At 41.8% G+C, this 17097-nt stretch overlaps 1 protein-coding gene across 1 annotated transcript; it reads right to left on the reverse strand.

The window, feature by feature from the left end:
• Nucleotides 1-2638: 2638 nt before the first annotated feature.
• On the reverse strand, nucleotides 2639-6339 carry LOC131250884 (putative disease resistance protein RGA3). Its single transcript, XM_058251263.1, has one exon. It carries the CDS (start codon nucleotides 6156-6158, stop codon nucleotides 2943-2945), a length of 3216 nt encoding a protein of 1071 aa, XP_058107246.1. The 5' UTR covers nucleotides 6159-6339; the 3' UTR covers nucleotides 2639-2942.
• Between the last annotated feature and the right edge of the window lie 10758 nt (nucleotides 6340-17097).

The raw sequence follows: 17097 nt of genomic DNA on the forward strand, positions 1-17097 counted from the left end.
GTCGAAATGCCCCTTGGGCCCTCAGGCAGTTAGCCAACTGACCCAACATCATAATAATCATAAGTATCACTATGGATTAACATTATTTCACATAATTATAGCATATATTTCACGACGCATCCACTTAGGCATTTCATCGAACACATAAGCATCCATAGGGTATTACATTCACTAAAGCATTAAATCAAATATGTGGGCATGTATAGGGTAATACAATCACTTAGGCAATAAATCAAGCATGTGAACATTGACAAATCAATACATTTTACCACTTAGACATTTCATCAAACATGTAAGCATCCATATCCAACTAATAACATATAATACAATCAAACATGAAATATGAACATGTTAACTATTACAACTCGTTCAACACAAGATATCATTAACTGAGACCCTCAAGGGTCGATAAATGGAAACCTAGAAATAATGGTCCGTACCTTGTAACGTTTCACCCAACTCATGACACTCCTTGGGTTAGAGTTTTGAGAAAGATCATTGAAATACCTAAGCGGCATGCAAGCTTGTGAGAATGGGGATAAACAAGTATTGAAACCATAAATTACAAGCGGAATTCAACACTTACCTCCATTTATTATCGGGAAAACTTCGGCGACAACTCTTGTTACGGCGAGGCGGCTAGATATGGGATGTGAGGGCGGAGATGCACCAACACCCACAACCCAAGCTCTCTCTCTTCTCCTTTTTCCTATTTCTCCTCCCTTTCTCCCTTTTTTTTCCTTTGCTCTAAGGCATGAAATTCGTGTGGGAGGAGGGGGTGCCCAAATAAGGCTTTTATATAGTGCCAGATTTGGTGTAAATGGCCCTAAGGGCTGAGTTTTTACTATACTAGCCCTAGGGGAGTGTTTTTCTACCATTTGGGGGCCACTATGGGGCGTAAGAGTCGACACCCACTGTTGAATAGTTGGTCATAGCAATGATCTACTCATAGACACAATCGGCATGTCATTTGGATGCATCGATCGACGGGTATGATCAAAAGTCTATTCAACGGTCACCGATAGTCGATCGGGGCCGCGGCTATACAGATATATGTGGACAAATATCTTTATTTGATACCCTGAATTTGACCACGAACCGACGGTCCGAAAGTTACAACTTTGGAAAGAATAATGGACTTATTTCACTTAAGTCTCAGATTTTTATATAAGGTATTTGCACAACTCAAGCACTCGCCTTGCGAGTCCAAGTTGAATGATTCGATACGCAATCTCAGCTCAGTGTCCCGCGATGAACGCCAAGCCCACTAAGACAAATATATTTCTATAGCGTCGAGTTTAGTGGCCCACTAACGAGTGGTGTAGAGCTTGTTTGGATAATCGGGACATTTTTGGAATGAATTGGGTAGTAAGATTTCTCGTGCATAATAATTAGGGTCTGGATTAGCTAAGTTTGTAGTGTGGCCTATTCACAATTAGCGAAAATGCCGATTTGGTTAAAGTCAGTCTAAGCTGTTGGTTTTTAGGCTAAAGGGGTAACTGATTGATTTGATTGTTAATTAAGATCTAATCCCTACTTATCTCGGCTTTGGGTAAATCTTTATTTAGTTACGGTTGTCTCGATTAGTTAGTGATAGGTCGACTAGATTTAGACCCTACATAAACAAATCCCGAGGCTAAACTCGATGTTTAAGTGATCGGACGAATTCGTTGGCTTCCTACGGTTGATTGATCGGATTTGTGTTGTTCTTTACTGGTACTACCCATGTATAGGCTCACTTTGAGCGTTAAGGACCAATAAGCGATAACATAAGTTAATTATAATGAAAATTTTCAAAGGTTTTTCGAAATCCAAAATAGTGAAAATCCATAACGTTACAATTCATTTTTTTTATAAAAAAAAAAAAAAAATGGGAATCTGAATCATCTGCTTGCCATGACTAGAAAAATCATGTTTTCCTGCATTGTATTGGTCCATGTCATCATCGCTGACAATGTCATCACTAACGTTGTTAGTATTGCTACATTAAATGCAGTGTGATGATGATGTGGCCCAATTAGATTGTAACAAACAGGATTTTCCTGCTTGTGATAAGTAGAGGATCCGGATTTCTTATATGAAAACCATGCTGGATAGGTTGGATGCCATTAACACACTAATCACATCTTATTTCACAAAAACTTTACGGGAGCATTTCTCTCATAGACACTGGATCCTACTTCCGGCCAGACTGAGTGCCCCATTACACTTCTCACCTGCCAGTTTACTTCATCGGTACTATTAATGCTTCAAGAAAGGCTCAAGAGCTCGCCATGACACTGTCTAGGATCTTTGATGCCTGTTGTTCAGGGCTGAGCCCAAGCTCATTTCTACTTAATGGTCCAAGCTCAATCACGAATTTCAAGCCAGATCATCAAATGGGCCAGGACTCTGTCACTAAATTTAAGTGTTTAACATGACAGTGAATGCTCGGTGTATTCAAGTTTGGACACATTTTTTGGACCAGCTTTGACATGTCAGAATAAATGAACGGTTAAGAGAAAATGACCATCCAATATATATGTGGCCCATTTCATGCTCTTATATAACTGACCTTTAAGAAAAGGCAAACTATATAGTGTTGGTCACATGATCTTTATTTATGTCTTTGTTTTTGTTGTGTGTGTGTGTGTGTGAGGTTGGACCGTACCAATGCAAGCTTTATTAAAAAGGAAAAATTACATGAGATGGAGGGGGGCAAAGAACCTGACCTCCAAAACAAACAACTTGTGTTTATTAGAAAAACAAGGCAGCAACCCAGCAAACTAGTCTTCCTAGATAGATTATAGATTGACATGTATTAAAAGTAAATCCATTAAAAAAAAAAAAGGAAAAAGAAAATAAATAAATAAAAAGTACACAATTCCTTGAAACAAAACCAAATGAAAAGCTGTTGCTGATTTCCTCTCCAACTCTCCTCGTATTGGAGTGGATCCTTCAAATCATTGAATTTCGATATATGGGATGTGGGCAATCTTGTGACAATCTTCTCCTCCATCTCGGCAGCGCTCTTTTAAGAGTGGACAGTTGTTGATATACAATCGTTGAAGCATGGTGAGGTGTTGCAACTCCTCTGGTAGAGACTTCAACTGTGGACAATCATAGATTTTTAGAGTTTCGAGGGCTTTGAGTTGTCCCAACTCCTCTGGTAGAGACTTCAACTGTGGACAATAGAAGATCTTCAGAGTTTGGAGGGCTTTGAGTTGTCCTAACTCCTCTGGTAGAGACTTCAACTGTGGACAATAGAAGATCTTCAGAGTTTGGAGGGCTTTGAGTTGTCCCAACTCCTCTGGTAGAGACTCCAACTGTGAACAATGAGAGATCTTCAGCGTTTGGAGGGCTCTTAGTTGTCCCAACCAATCACTGGGTAGTGATGTGCGCTCCAAACTGTTAAGGTTGGGGAGCACAGGTAAGAGCCTTCCTGATAACATCCCATTGTTACAATTGCCTATAGTCAGCTTCCGGAGAAGAGGTAGAAGGTTGCAGTGCAACACCTTCAGCTTTGTGCAGTCTTTTATTGCTAATTCAAGAAGTGATGGCATAACCTCTCCATCTCCAACTCTCAATTCCCACTCCTCCCAATTTGGCATTTCCTGGAAATGGAGGGTCTCCAGCTTGGGGAATGAGACACCACCACCACCACTTCCATCATTTGGATCATCCCCACTAAACTCACCACCCACTTTTTTCACTTCTACCATTCCCTTAATAAAAAGGAATTTAAGGGACGGTAGTTTCCCAAGACCCGGAAGTTGTTTACACTCGAGACAATGGGAGAGTTTCACCTCAATCAGATTGGAGAACATTGGATTCCCTATCCACTTGGGAAGCATGGAACCTTTGTAATTCCATATTTCCAACTCTTTCAAGTTTGTGTGAGGCTGAAGGCTTTCGAGCACATCCTCCATTCTCTTCACCTCATCATCCAACAGTTCACCATCTTCATTATCGTACTCCAAGGATAGAGCAAGAACGTGCTGCTTCTCATGCAGTTCTGCCTCACTAGCTTCGTCCCTGCTGCTGACATTTTGCAAGCCGGTAATTGGAAGACTACCTTGAAGATGATTGAGGTGTTTCAGTTCTCCACATTTACATCCTTGTTCGTCACCACCCACAATGAACTTTGTTAATGTCCGAAGCTCAGTTAGAATCCCTATACCCTGCGGTAAGTACCTCAGATCATTTAAACCTTTAAATTCAAGATGTCTCAGGCTAATCATTTTCCTCATCCCACTAGGCAGTTTTCTTAGCTTCTGACAGTAATTGAGTCTCAAGGTCTGTAAATTAATGCAATTACTCAATTCCTCAGGCAACTCCTCTATGTCTGTCATAGATAAATCAAGATATCTCAAGTGTTTCAACTGTCCCACTGTCTGAGCCAATTTCTTGATGTCAGTGCCACTCAAGTCCAATGCTCTTAAGCGTCTCAAATGATGAAATAACTTGTCCACCTTGGAGATTCTTGAGTCTTGTAGTAGCAACGTCCGCAACTTGTGGGCCTTATGCACGGTGACCAAAATGGAAGCCAATTTATCAGCTTCATTATTGCCAAATGAAAAAGAATGCCGGACATTATTTATGTTTAACGAGGCTTTCTTTCTAATCTCCACCATAGAACAGTCACTTCCTGCAACATATTGTGCTAGATCATGAACTAAATCATGCATCTTGCACAATAATATGCTGCCATCACTATCGATTTGTTCATCTTGGAGCAGTGATCGCCTTAGCAAATCATCAAAATACAGTTCGCTGATTTCCTCCATGTCTCCACTTCTAGTGGAGCAGATGAAACCTTGTGCCACCCATAACTTGACTATCTTATCCTTCCTTATCACCCAATCTTTCGGAAAGCCAGAGCAATATGCAAAGCACTGCTTTAGAGCTGGAGGCAAATCATAGTAGCTTAGTAACAAAGCCGGTAAAATGCCTTCAAAGACATCACCTGAGTTCCACATCTCACTTCGCAAGACAAGCTCCCACTGGCTTCTAGTCCTTCTCGACTGCATGACACTCCCTATTGTCTTTGCAGCGAGAGGCACCCCTCCACATTTCTTTACAATTTGCCTTCCAATCTCTTCCAGCTCAGAACACTCTTCTTCACTCCGATGCTCCAGCGCTTTACTTCTGAACAATAACCAGCAATCCTCATCGGATAAGACTGCCAGTTTGTGCATGTGATCAGTGCTTCCCATGATGCCTGCAACATCTTCCAAACGAGTGGTTACAATGATTCGACTCCCGGGTGCACCAGCTTGGAAGGGAGTTCTCAGCTTGTCCCACTTCTCACTGTCTTTGCTCCAAACGTCATCAAGCACCAGCAAGAATTTCTTTGCCTGCAATATACAACATAGGCGATCCTGCAACAGGTTCAAGTCTAATGACTCACAACCAGTCCCAGTTGCAGATTCTATTATTGATTTCGTAATTCGTTTCACATCGTAATCTTCTGAAACACAAACCCACATTCTCATGTCGAAATGCCCCTTGACATCCTCATCATTGTAGACGAGCTGAGCAAGGGTGGTCTTGCCCAATCCCCCCATTCCAACGATAGAAATGACAAATGGCACCTCAGTTACCTCCTGCAGCAACAAGTGTAGGATTTCATTCTTTTCACCTTCTCTACCTATCACTGATGTTTGGTCGAGTAGGGAGCTTGTCTCTCGCTCTCTGATCTCACCCCGCCTCAATTCACAATCCACTCTCTCACCCTCCCCACTATCTGCTCTAAGACCCAATTGGTTCTTCTCTTCAGCAATATCACCTAATCTACCCCTCACCTCCTTTATACTATTCCCAATTTTGTGGCGTAACTTGAGATGATTGAAGCTAGAGGAGAAGAAGCTTATTACCTTCTTCTTGCTGAAAGAGGACCCAACACCTTCATCAGGTGCTTGTGATTTGAGAACTTCTATCATCCATTCATCTAGTATGTCATCTACATCATAGGCCACATCTTTGACATTCTGCAACCAGATCTTCACAGCTTCATCCTTCGATCGCCGAGTTTCAGCATCTTTAAGCACAGCTTGTATCAAGGTGAACGAACGGTAAAGCTTTTTGATCTCGTCAGTGACACCCACCAACAAAGCTACCTCATCCTGGAAGAGGTTGTTCAACTTCTCTGCTACGATCGAGACCAGCGGATAAGCCATGCTTTTTTCTTATTTATTTCTCCTTTCCCTTTGCTATGTATGAATGAGAAGAAGATAGGAATTTGATGTGCAAGAGAGCTCTAGCAGTCGTAGAGAGAGAAAGAGGGAAGCACGATAGGTACGGCCCCCGCCTCACCAAAGATGGTGCGGCCCAACCGTAGGGCCCACCTTGATATACGTATTCCATATCCACGCTTTCCATCCTTTTATAGGGATCATTTTAGGCATGAATCCAAAAATAAATGAGATCAAGATCTCAGGTGGACCACACTATAGGAAACAGTGGTGATTGAACGCTCCACCGTTAAAAACTTCCTAGGGCCCACCGTAATGTTTACTCGCCATCCAACCTTTTGATAAGGTTACATAAATATGGATTAATGTAAATAACAAATATTAGCTCAATCCAAAACTTTTTTGGCACATAATAAGTTTTTAACAGTCCATCACAGCAATTTTCTATGTTATAGTCCACCTGATATTGAAATATTTTTTTTATTTTTGGTCTCAGACAGCTAAAATGATCTGATGAATGAACGGCATGGATATAGAATACATGCATCAAGGTGGGCCCACCGTAAGGGCCGCACTGTCTTTGGTACGGCAGGGGCCGCACCTAATCCGCTGCCTACGAGGAAAGGAGAGGATGGAGAAGGATAGAAGACGACAAAGCATGCTCAGGTCCGAATGGTTCAGATGTCTAAAATACTAAATTCCGGGCCATTACCTTAGAAATGGGCGGCTGAGATTGTTGGAACTGTGTCTAATAAAAAATCTGAGCCATCCATTTGTTGGAGACCATCATGGATTGATTATTTTTTAAAAGAAATTATTTTACCAGGCAATCCTACCCGTTCTGTTCGCTGCTTAGAAAACAAACAGCTGTGTAAGAGGACGAAAACTTATAAAATTCCTAAACCATCCACTCAGTGTCGATTTTAATAGTATCCCTTAAAATTTATTATACAGACCTATTGAACGGTTCAGATTGAACGATTGGAATATCCGAATATACCATTCTAACTAACATGAACATGGCACGGTACGCTCCCACGCGAGAACAACCAGTAAAAGTGGTCAGAGGATGGGCTGTCAACGCGCCGCCCCGGGTAGGCTTCGGCCCGGATTTGAACTGTTTCTATCTGGGCCGTCAGGCTTGCCCTATTCAAAACAATGATTTTGCACGCCCGAGCCCGGCCCATTGACACAACGTAGCGATGGAAGCGGATTGGCTGGTGTACCTATTATATCCAAACCCGGTTCATTTTGCAAGGTAGTTCTAAAGATTGAATTGAAAAATAACACAAATCAAAAAATCAAAAAACGTTTAGAAAATGAAAATTTTCAAATGTTTTTGTTTTTCCTTCAAATCTAATTTCAAATTTTGTGAAGAAAAAAATGTGTTTTTTCTTTTGTCCCGTATCATTTAAAGCTGGGAGATTTGTTAGGTTTATAAATGTTTTTGAGAATGACTTAGAAAAATTCAAGAGGAGCTCAGGGTTGCGTGTTCACACCTTTGTGAGGGCATGGTGTGGCTATGGAGGGTGATGGTGGTGCACTTTGCACTTCATATGTGCGTATAAAATGGCAAGCATATATGGTTTATGTGAAATGGTTAGATCCATCCATTGCAAAGAATGGCTAAAAACTAATGCTGGTAAATGCTCATTTATTTATTAGTGTCCAAAATTCTTTATTTTGGAATATTTTTTAGCATTTTTAAAGCATGATTCTCTACATGGATACCGAAAGTGTTACGTCAATATTCAAGATGATGGGCCAAGGTATGATTAGACTCGACCGGTTCAACAATACCAACTTCACTAGGTGGCGTGAGACAAGTTGAAGCTCCTTCTTAACCATCCCTCCCCACCCCCCCCAAAAGGATTTACTACACCTTGGATCCGAACCAAGCGACTGACAATGATTTTGCGGAATAGATCATTGTCAGAACCAAGCATTGTGAAGACAAATTATTGTGTTGTAGTCACATCTTGAACACCCTATCTAATCACTTATATGACCTATACACATGAACATCTTTGATTAAAGAAATCTGGAACGATCTAGAATTCAAGTACAAGGCTGGAAAAAATGGAACACAAAAATTCATAATTGCTAGGAACTTTGATTTCACAGTGGTAGACAATGAGCTTCTACTGACACAAATTCAAGAATTACATTTGATCATTAATAAAATAAATGTCTTAAAAATAGATTCCCTAAATCCTTCTAAGCAAAGGGCATAATAGCCAAGGTGCCTCTAAGTTAGAAAGATTACAGTAAAAAAAAAAAAAAACTAATGTATAAATTTGAAGAGTTCACCTTGGAATAAATTCAAAAGTATCTTCAGATTGAGAAAGAATCTCGCAACCAAGACAATAAAGATTACACCAATGGTGTATTCACATCAAAAATTAATATAATAAAAAATTCTTTCCAAAATAATAATCTTGAAAAAAATGAATCCCTAAAACCTAACAAGGATTAAATAATATTCAAAAAGACTAAAAAAATGGCAATCCAAGGATCCTTGTTATAAGATTTGGATGTCTCATTTTTTGGTTCATGCCCTTAAATAAGCAAACAAAACAGAAGAATGGTGTGGATAAAATACATATCTCATAATGAGGCCCACAAAGAATCCACCAATAGTTACGTGGGGACTGGCAAGGTCATTATGCAATCCCCATCCTGCATCTTGTAGTTTGTACAAGCTAAATTGTACACGAGTCGAGCTTGGCATAGCTCGATTTGGCTTGGCCGCTAGCTAACCCTAGCTCAAACTCGGCTCGGGTTGGTCCTGGAACCTGACTGGCCAGCTCGGCTCAGTTCGTTCAACAGCTTGGTTGGGTTCGGTCAGCAGCTTGGGCCAGTTCGAGTTTATGCGGTAATTTCTCAAACACATGGAGTGCACCTTCAATTTCTCACAGCATGCAACACAACGGCAACAATTTTTAGGTATTTCATCAAACACTCAGTAGGGAACATCAAAATCAAAATTCAAAGATAGTTTTGTCATGTAATGTTTTTTTTTATAGTGATTTGCTTAATTTCCATACTTTCCTCACTACTAGCTGATCCCACGGAGAATATATGCGCCCGAAGCAACACTTCATTGAGTCATTTCATCGAACACTTGGTGAGCAACATCAATATCAAAATGGCCGAGTCACCGAACTAGTTTGATCCGAGTTCGATTTGAGTTGAGGTTCGATCCGAGTCTATTCGAGCTCAGCTCGAAATTTTATCGAGCTCCCAAAATCAGCTCAACTTGGTTGGAACTCAGTTTCGAACCGAGTCGAATCAAGCTTTTTCAAGTCAAGTCACGAGTTAACCGATCTAACTTGGTTCGTCTACAACTCTATGTACAAGTGGAGCCTACAGTTTAAATATCTGGACCATTGTGTGTTGGGCCCAACATGGATCAATATTGCCTCAAGAATCATTGATTAGACAATAAGGACCTTTCAATTTATGGCCTGAAATTAAACAGTTGAGAAGAGAGTACAAAAGCCGTCCACATCCAACTGAAAAGGCCCAAGATTGGAGGGTAGGATTATTCTATACGGAATATTGGGCAAGGTCCATGTAAGTTAATAAATCTTTCAAAGTAATGGATTGGATCACTGAAACATGGTCCTAATTTGTATAAATTCTCGGCTTGATAATTCCTCTTGAGATGTTGCCATCAAGTCCACAAATCACAGGAGATATTGCCCATAAATGGGTGATTCTATCTAAATGATGCAAAATTGGAACACGTGGCAGGCATGGATGAATTCCAGCCGATATTAAGGTGGAACCTATGAATGGAGTGTCCATGGATAAATTATATAACTGATTGGAAAATCCCAACTTCCGAATGAAAGTTGCCCAGCTGAACATGCTCTTTGTTGACAGCTATTCACCATTGGCCTAGGCATGAGCATTAGGTCTAGATTTCAAACCTTGGCTTGGCCTTTATTGAGTTGAGGGGCCCACCTGGCCCTAAAGGATTGGCCACTTGGCAAATTGCTATCCTCAATTAAATTTTTTTTTTAATAGGTGTGTACATTAAAATACTAGTCATGCAAGGTGCTTAAAAATGTAGGATGACATATATGATATATAGGATACATGGAGATGTATACAAGTACATGTAATGATGGCATGAGGATATATGATGGTAATTTTTGTTAACATGTGTAATTGGCACATTGCCAAATGTAGCACTCAAATGGCACTTAAAGGCTAATGTGGCACGTTTTGTAGTGCTTAAAAATGCATGATGGTGCCTGTGGTTCATTAGCACATGTGGCTTATTTTGGTGTATGTACTCTACAAAATAGTTTAATGTGTGTCATAATGGAAATAAATAAATCTTAAGTTTTTAATGAATAATAAATCAATAGTTTATGTTACTCATTTAACTTAAGAACCAACGGTTTAGGGTGATTATGATTGAATCGTCGTTTTGTCACGCCCCAAACCCGAAAATCAGGCTCACAAAATTCTCGATTGCCGAATCCGGTGCCGACAGCCTCCGTAGTACCCCATTCTCGACTCCCAGCGCATATACACCAAATTCCAATCCTGGGATCCTGGAAGGAGGATTTTCCAACGTACATTTATCTCGTAAGAAGCATAACCACAAGTTTACCCAAATCACAAAGGCAACATCATCATCACATATCCACTAATATAAATATTTGAGTACAGTGCCGAAAGGGAAATACATGTATCAAAAATCAAGCTCCAGAAGTCCGTTGCATGCTCCAAGCTCAATGCTGCTGCAACCTAACACTACCTACACGCATCTATCGTGCATAAGCTTATAGAAAGCTTAGAGGGTGGTGTACGTGTATGCACAAGTGTCAAGTATTCAATACAGTGCCATAATCATATAATGTCAGCAATACTGGCAAGATCATGAATCATACGATATCAGAGTAAGTAGAAATAATGACAAATCCATAAGTCATACAATTTCAGAGTACGCAATACAAATCGACTATATAAATGAGGAGCCATAAAAATCCAAATATTAGATGTCGAGGATGAAATGCAATATACAATTCCTGATGAGTTCACGAATACCGTCAGTCGTATCTAAACCATATAAATGCAGAAACACAGTAACCCAAAATACCATATACCGCGAATGTAATGCAATATACGGTGTGAATGGGATGACCATGCTAGAGTGTGAAGTCGGGATGATAGTACGTAGTATAGCAGGCTACGGGGTCCACTACAAGGGACTTCTATCCAAACCAGTCTCATACCTAATTTGGATAGTCAGACTCAATGTGGTAAACTCTTGATCTCAAGTTAGTCGTGCGCCCCAACCAAAATCCTAGTCATTGCGAAGACACACGTAACAAATAGTTGTGCACCACCAGCCCGAATGGATAGTGAATGAATGAATGAAAATGCAACGCCTACTCCACTAATCCGTACTATACATCTCTGGGATCATCACTGGGGTCTAGTACACTCTACATGTAAATCGCCGCCCACTGACGCGCGATCATGCAAGTGGAAGAGACCTCACTATCCACCTGACCAGTAGTCAGCCAATATCTACCCGGCACGTCGATAGCGGACCCATTCACGAGCTGATCAAACTTAGCCTAGCTATGCCCCCTACTCTCAGGCGGGTAAGGCCACACCCCCTCCCAACCGACTACGACACAGTGAAAAACGCGGCCTCCTGGTATTCGGCACTCGGGCGCTCATGTATCCACCCGGTCTCGACGTTGGGGCGTTTCCTGGCCACGGAGGTTTGAAACTTTCACCCACGGACATCCAAAGTGCCCAGATGCTCGAACCAAACATTTTCGGTGTCCCATCTAGCTATCCACGACATGCCTGTGGCCCTAATGTTGCTAGGGCATATAGTAATCACAGCACACAATGAAAGATGTATGAGTCGTACAATCCTGTCATGAATCAATCATGCGCATACCGTGCGCTCATGTTAGACAATCTCTGCATATCAGGGAGTCTCATAACAACCTGTCCAACGACATATGTAATGGTTAACCACATCTCATAATAAACATGCAGATGATACGTATGTGCATGTACATGATGCTATGCTGTCACATACTCATAATCGGTATCGACAATCGGAATCAGCTTTGATGAAAATGGGCCTAACAATGCCTAAAGGAAGTCACAATGTGGACGTTCAACCATTATTGCCCATCAATGTGGACATTTAACCAACATTGCTCCCAAGGAGTGGTCCACATCGAGCCAAACATAAAGTGGGCCCATGGCCTCATACAAGAGCCTAATATACATCGCAATGAGCCTCATACAAGGGCTACATACACAACCGGTGGGCCCTGCACATGGGACTCAAATACATTGCACGGGCCACAACCCATGGACCTCAAATACAACAAGTGGGCCACATCAATGGGCCGCACCAATGGACCTCATATACACAACAGGTGGGCCCTACTCATAGGCCTCAAATACAACATGTGGGCCCTACACATGGATCTCATATGCATCAAATGGGCCACGTATCTGGGTCTCAAATACATCAAATGGGCCACATATTTGGGTCTCAAATACATCAAACAGACCATGTGTCATGGGCCTAATACACATTACAATGGCCACACGATAAGGGCCTAATACACATCATAAGGGGCCTCATGTTCTTCAAGTCAGGACTCATCATATGGGCCTCATATACTCCAAGTGGGCCGCATCAACGGGCTGCACTAATGGGCCTCATACATCACATCGGGCCTCACCACTTGGGCGTGTGTAACGACCTGAGTTGATCACTCACTCCCACGTTTCTGGGGCGGTGTTACACACCCACCAGACTCTGTCTTAGGCCCTGATGTTGCAGATGTGGATGCGACGTCTGAGGCAGAGCAGGAGCTGGATGACGACGAGGCTGCCTTCTCCTATATGCAGTTTTCAGACGGGTTCTAGCGAGCCTCGGTCTGTTGCGCGGGATCTCTGGGATTATTTTTGGGATCTAAAATGATGTAACTTGATACTTAAATTTTGATAAATAACACTTTTACACGATCTGGTTGTATATGTAATTCAGAGATTTACACTTGTACACATTTTACTATAAGTCTTCCGCTTGCTTTATTCACTTGTCCCTGAATCATATCTGTGTTTTGGCTTAATCTATTCCATGTTTTATGCACTAATACAGTCAACATACATTCATCATTAAATATGTTGCATAAGTGATGTTTTGGAACTCGGGAGCTGAGTTATGCTCGACCCCCGAATTTCAGGGCGTTACAGCGTGATATACACCACATATGGGCCTCAAATATACATTAAGTGGGCCACATCAATGGGCCATAAATACATCACATGAGCCTAATTCAAAGGCCATGAATACATCACAATGGGCCTTACAAAAGGGCCTTATCATAACGGGGTGGGCCTTGCACATTCTAAATGGGCTTCATACACATCATCTGGGCCTCACGTGGCAGCCAAAACGGATGGACAGCGTGGCTGTGAAGTACCTCAAAGTGGGTCCCATCGTCAAATGAGTGGTGAGAACATTACGCATACATCATAGTGGGCCACACCTGTCCAGCAAACAGAATGGGCAGCGTGGTTGAAAATACATAATGTCAAGGTGTGCTCCACGGCAGATGGACAGTGTGGAATACATTACATAATCAAGGTGGGTCCCACCTGCCCACACGTGTCACACATGTGGGGTGGGCCCACTCTATCAAACAGATGGACGGTATGAATAGAACACATACGTCAGGTGGAGTCCCACCGTCCTTTGTTGATGGACAGTGTGGATATAAAACAAGTGGATGACGTGGAATATAATACATGCATCAAAGGTGGGGTCCACGTACACGTGGACCACCAACACATACATCAAGGTGGCCCCACATTCATCAGGACCCACCGTCCCATACACATGGATGGTGAGGATATACAACACATCAAGGTGGGTTTCAACAACGGGCCTTATATACATCAAGGTGGGCCTCAACAATAGGCCTCATATATCCCATCGGGCCTTATCAAATGGGCCCCAAGTACATCACATCGGGCTTTACCAAATGGGCCGAATCAATGGGCCAAGTCGAATGGGCCGAGTTTAATGGGCCAATTCAAATGGGCCGAACACAATTCGTTTATTTTTAGAGATCAATATAGGGTATTATAAAAAAAAAATGAATCATATCAAAAGATCAACTGGACCATACCATATATAACAGTGGAGATAGTGATTTCCACGGTTAAATTCCAATGGGCCAAACCATAGGGTTTATCTCCCATCCAGCCTATTCATAAGGTCATAAAGACCTAGATTTAGAGAAAAAACAAATATCATATTGGTCCAAACCTTGTAGCCCAAGGGTTTTAATGGTGGATGTTCAATCCCACTGTTTTCTATAATGTGGTCCACCTAGTCCTAGATCTGTCTGATTTTTATTCCATCACAAGCCTTAAAATTGTCTTTTAAAATGGTTGAACGGTTTGGATGCAACACATGCATCATGGTGGGTCCCATAAGGATGGACGACATAGATAAATCACATACCTCATAGTGGGGTCCACACGTGTGGAATACAATATATACATCAGTGGATCCCACGTGGGGCCCACCATAACGTTTAATAAGGTCACACAGACCCGGATGAAGAGGAAAAACAAATTTCATAAAGATCCAAAACTTCTGTGAAATCCAAAAAGGATTTCAATGGCAGACGTTCATCGCTGTTTCCTGTAGTGTGGACCATCTTAGTCCCACATACGGCTGATTTTTGGGGGGCCCACTACTAGAAGGGGCCCACAGAATGCACGATGTTGATGTTCTCACACATCACGGTGGGGCCCACGGTTGGGATCCAAGGTCCCTGCCCCCTCCCTTCACGTCCCAGCGCAGCAGGACGTTGTGCGTCCTCTAGACAGTAGCAGCGCCTGTTGCACACATATGTTTTTTTTAAATTTTTTTCTTAAAGATTTTCCAAGGTGGGGCCCGCATCAGAAGAATCCACCCCACCCATTGGCTTCTACGGCTCAAGACAGATCCATCAAGCCCAATATTCGATGTGTTTTGGCATATAGAAACCTCAAAATAGATTTTAACAGTAGAAAACACTATTTTCTATGTTATGGCCGCCAGATAGTCAGATTGGCCTCATTTTTCGGCTCAACTCCTAAAATATTAAGCCTTGGGACCAAAAATCATCTGCATTCAGAACTCGTACTAGCCAAAACAAAAATAAAAAGCTTTTATATATATATATATATATATATATATATATATATATATATATATATATATATATATATATATATATATTTTTATTGTTACTGTTAGTACACCCCACTGTCAGTTCACGTTTCACTAGACCACGTCCAGCGTCCAGGGACGCTGGACATGTGAATGTCTATCAAGGTGGGTCCCACATGGACGTGGCCCACTTGATCAATCTGATATTTGTGTTTTTCCCATATCCATTAAGGTAGGGCTCACATGACTTGGACGATGTAGATCCAACACGTCTATCAAGTGGGTCCCACGGAAGGTGGATGATAATGATGAATTGCATACATTAAGGGGCCAAAATCAAGAGAAAAGGGAAAGAGAAAGAGAGAGATCGAGTGATGGAGGGACCCCGGCTCTATGGGGCCCTCCCTTCCATGATTTACAACATATATCAAGTGGGTCCCATTACATATGGGCCCACCGATTAAAATCAACGATGGAGATCATTTCTCCATCGAAATGTAAGGTCTAGATGACCCTATCCATGCAAGAAAAATAAACATCATAATAGGGTCCAGGAGAATGGCCCTATCATGAGAATCAGGGTGGACCATCGGCCACATATAGGGTCCAAAGTGAGATTCATACCATCAATCAGTAAGCATCACTTGACCCATTATAAAAACATGAAATCTAGGCCCATAAAAACACTCACCTTTGATCATGGACTTTTTCTTCCATCAACGCATCCTAAAGCTCCAATGGATGCATTTCAACAGTGGAGGTGGTCTTTGCATGGTGGGATTGAGTGGTAGAAAGGTGGGCCACACTAGCTTCTCCTCTCTCCCATGGAAATGTTGGACGTTGGTTGCTTGGAGAATGAGGGAGAGAGGATTGTAAGAGAGAGTCACAAGGAGTGATGGGTGGAGAGAGAGAGAGTTGACTTTAGGGATGGGTAGTTATACTTGGGGATGGGTGTGAGCGATGGGAGTGATGTGTACCTGATTGAATGATTGATGGGATTGATGTGATGAATTCTCTTGGGATTTGCAACACGTGGCGTTTTTCTCGAATTGAACGCGGGCCCATATCTCCTGGCCCGGGTATCGCCTCAGCGCGAGACGCGACATTGGAACCGCAGCGACGGGTTGCAGGGATACAAGTCTCGGGTTGAGCTGACTCTGATATACGGGACACAACTCAGGATTGCGCGCAAATGTCAATAACAAATCGCGGGTCGCCGAAATTCAACCGGGAGGACCGCGGAAGCATATGGAATGGTACGGGCTAGGATACAGGTCTCACAAGTTTTTTCTAATTACAAATAGGCCACACTATAAACCTAGCTAATCGAAACCTTAATCATCACGCATAAGAAATCTCATTACCCAATTCATTCTAAAAATATCTTAATTATCCAAACAAGCTCTAAACTACTTGTGGTAGGCCACTAAAACCGAAACTATAGAAAGACGTTCGTGTTATCAGACTTAATGTTCATCATGGGACATCGAGCCAATATTGTGTATTGAATCACTCAACTTAGACTCACAAGGTCAATGCATGAGATATGTGAATACTTTTAAAGTCTGTAAGGAACTTAAGTTAATTGTTTGTATTTGGTCTTTGCTCAATTTGTGGCTTATAGACCGTTAGATCATGACCAAATCTAAGGCAACAAACCAAGTTAATACCATACATATATTTGTATAGTAGTGG

This window comes from Magnolia sinica, chromosome 7 (assembly GCF_029962835.1).
Source record: "Magnolia sinica isolate HGM2019 chromosome 7, MsV1, whole genome shotgun sequence".
Classification (NCBI taxonomy): domain Eukaryota; kingdom Viridiplantae; phylum Streptophyta; class Magnoliopsida; order Magnoliales; family Magnoliaceae; genus Magnolia; species Magnolia sinica.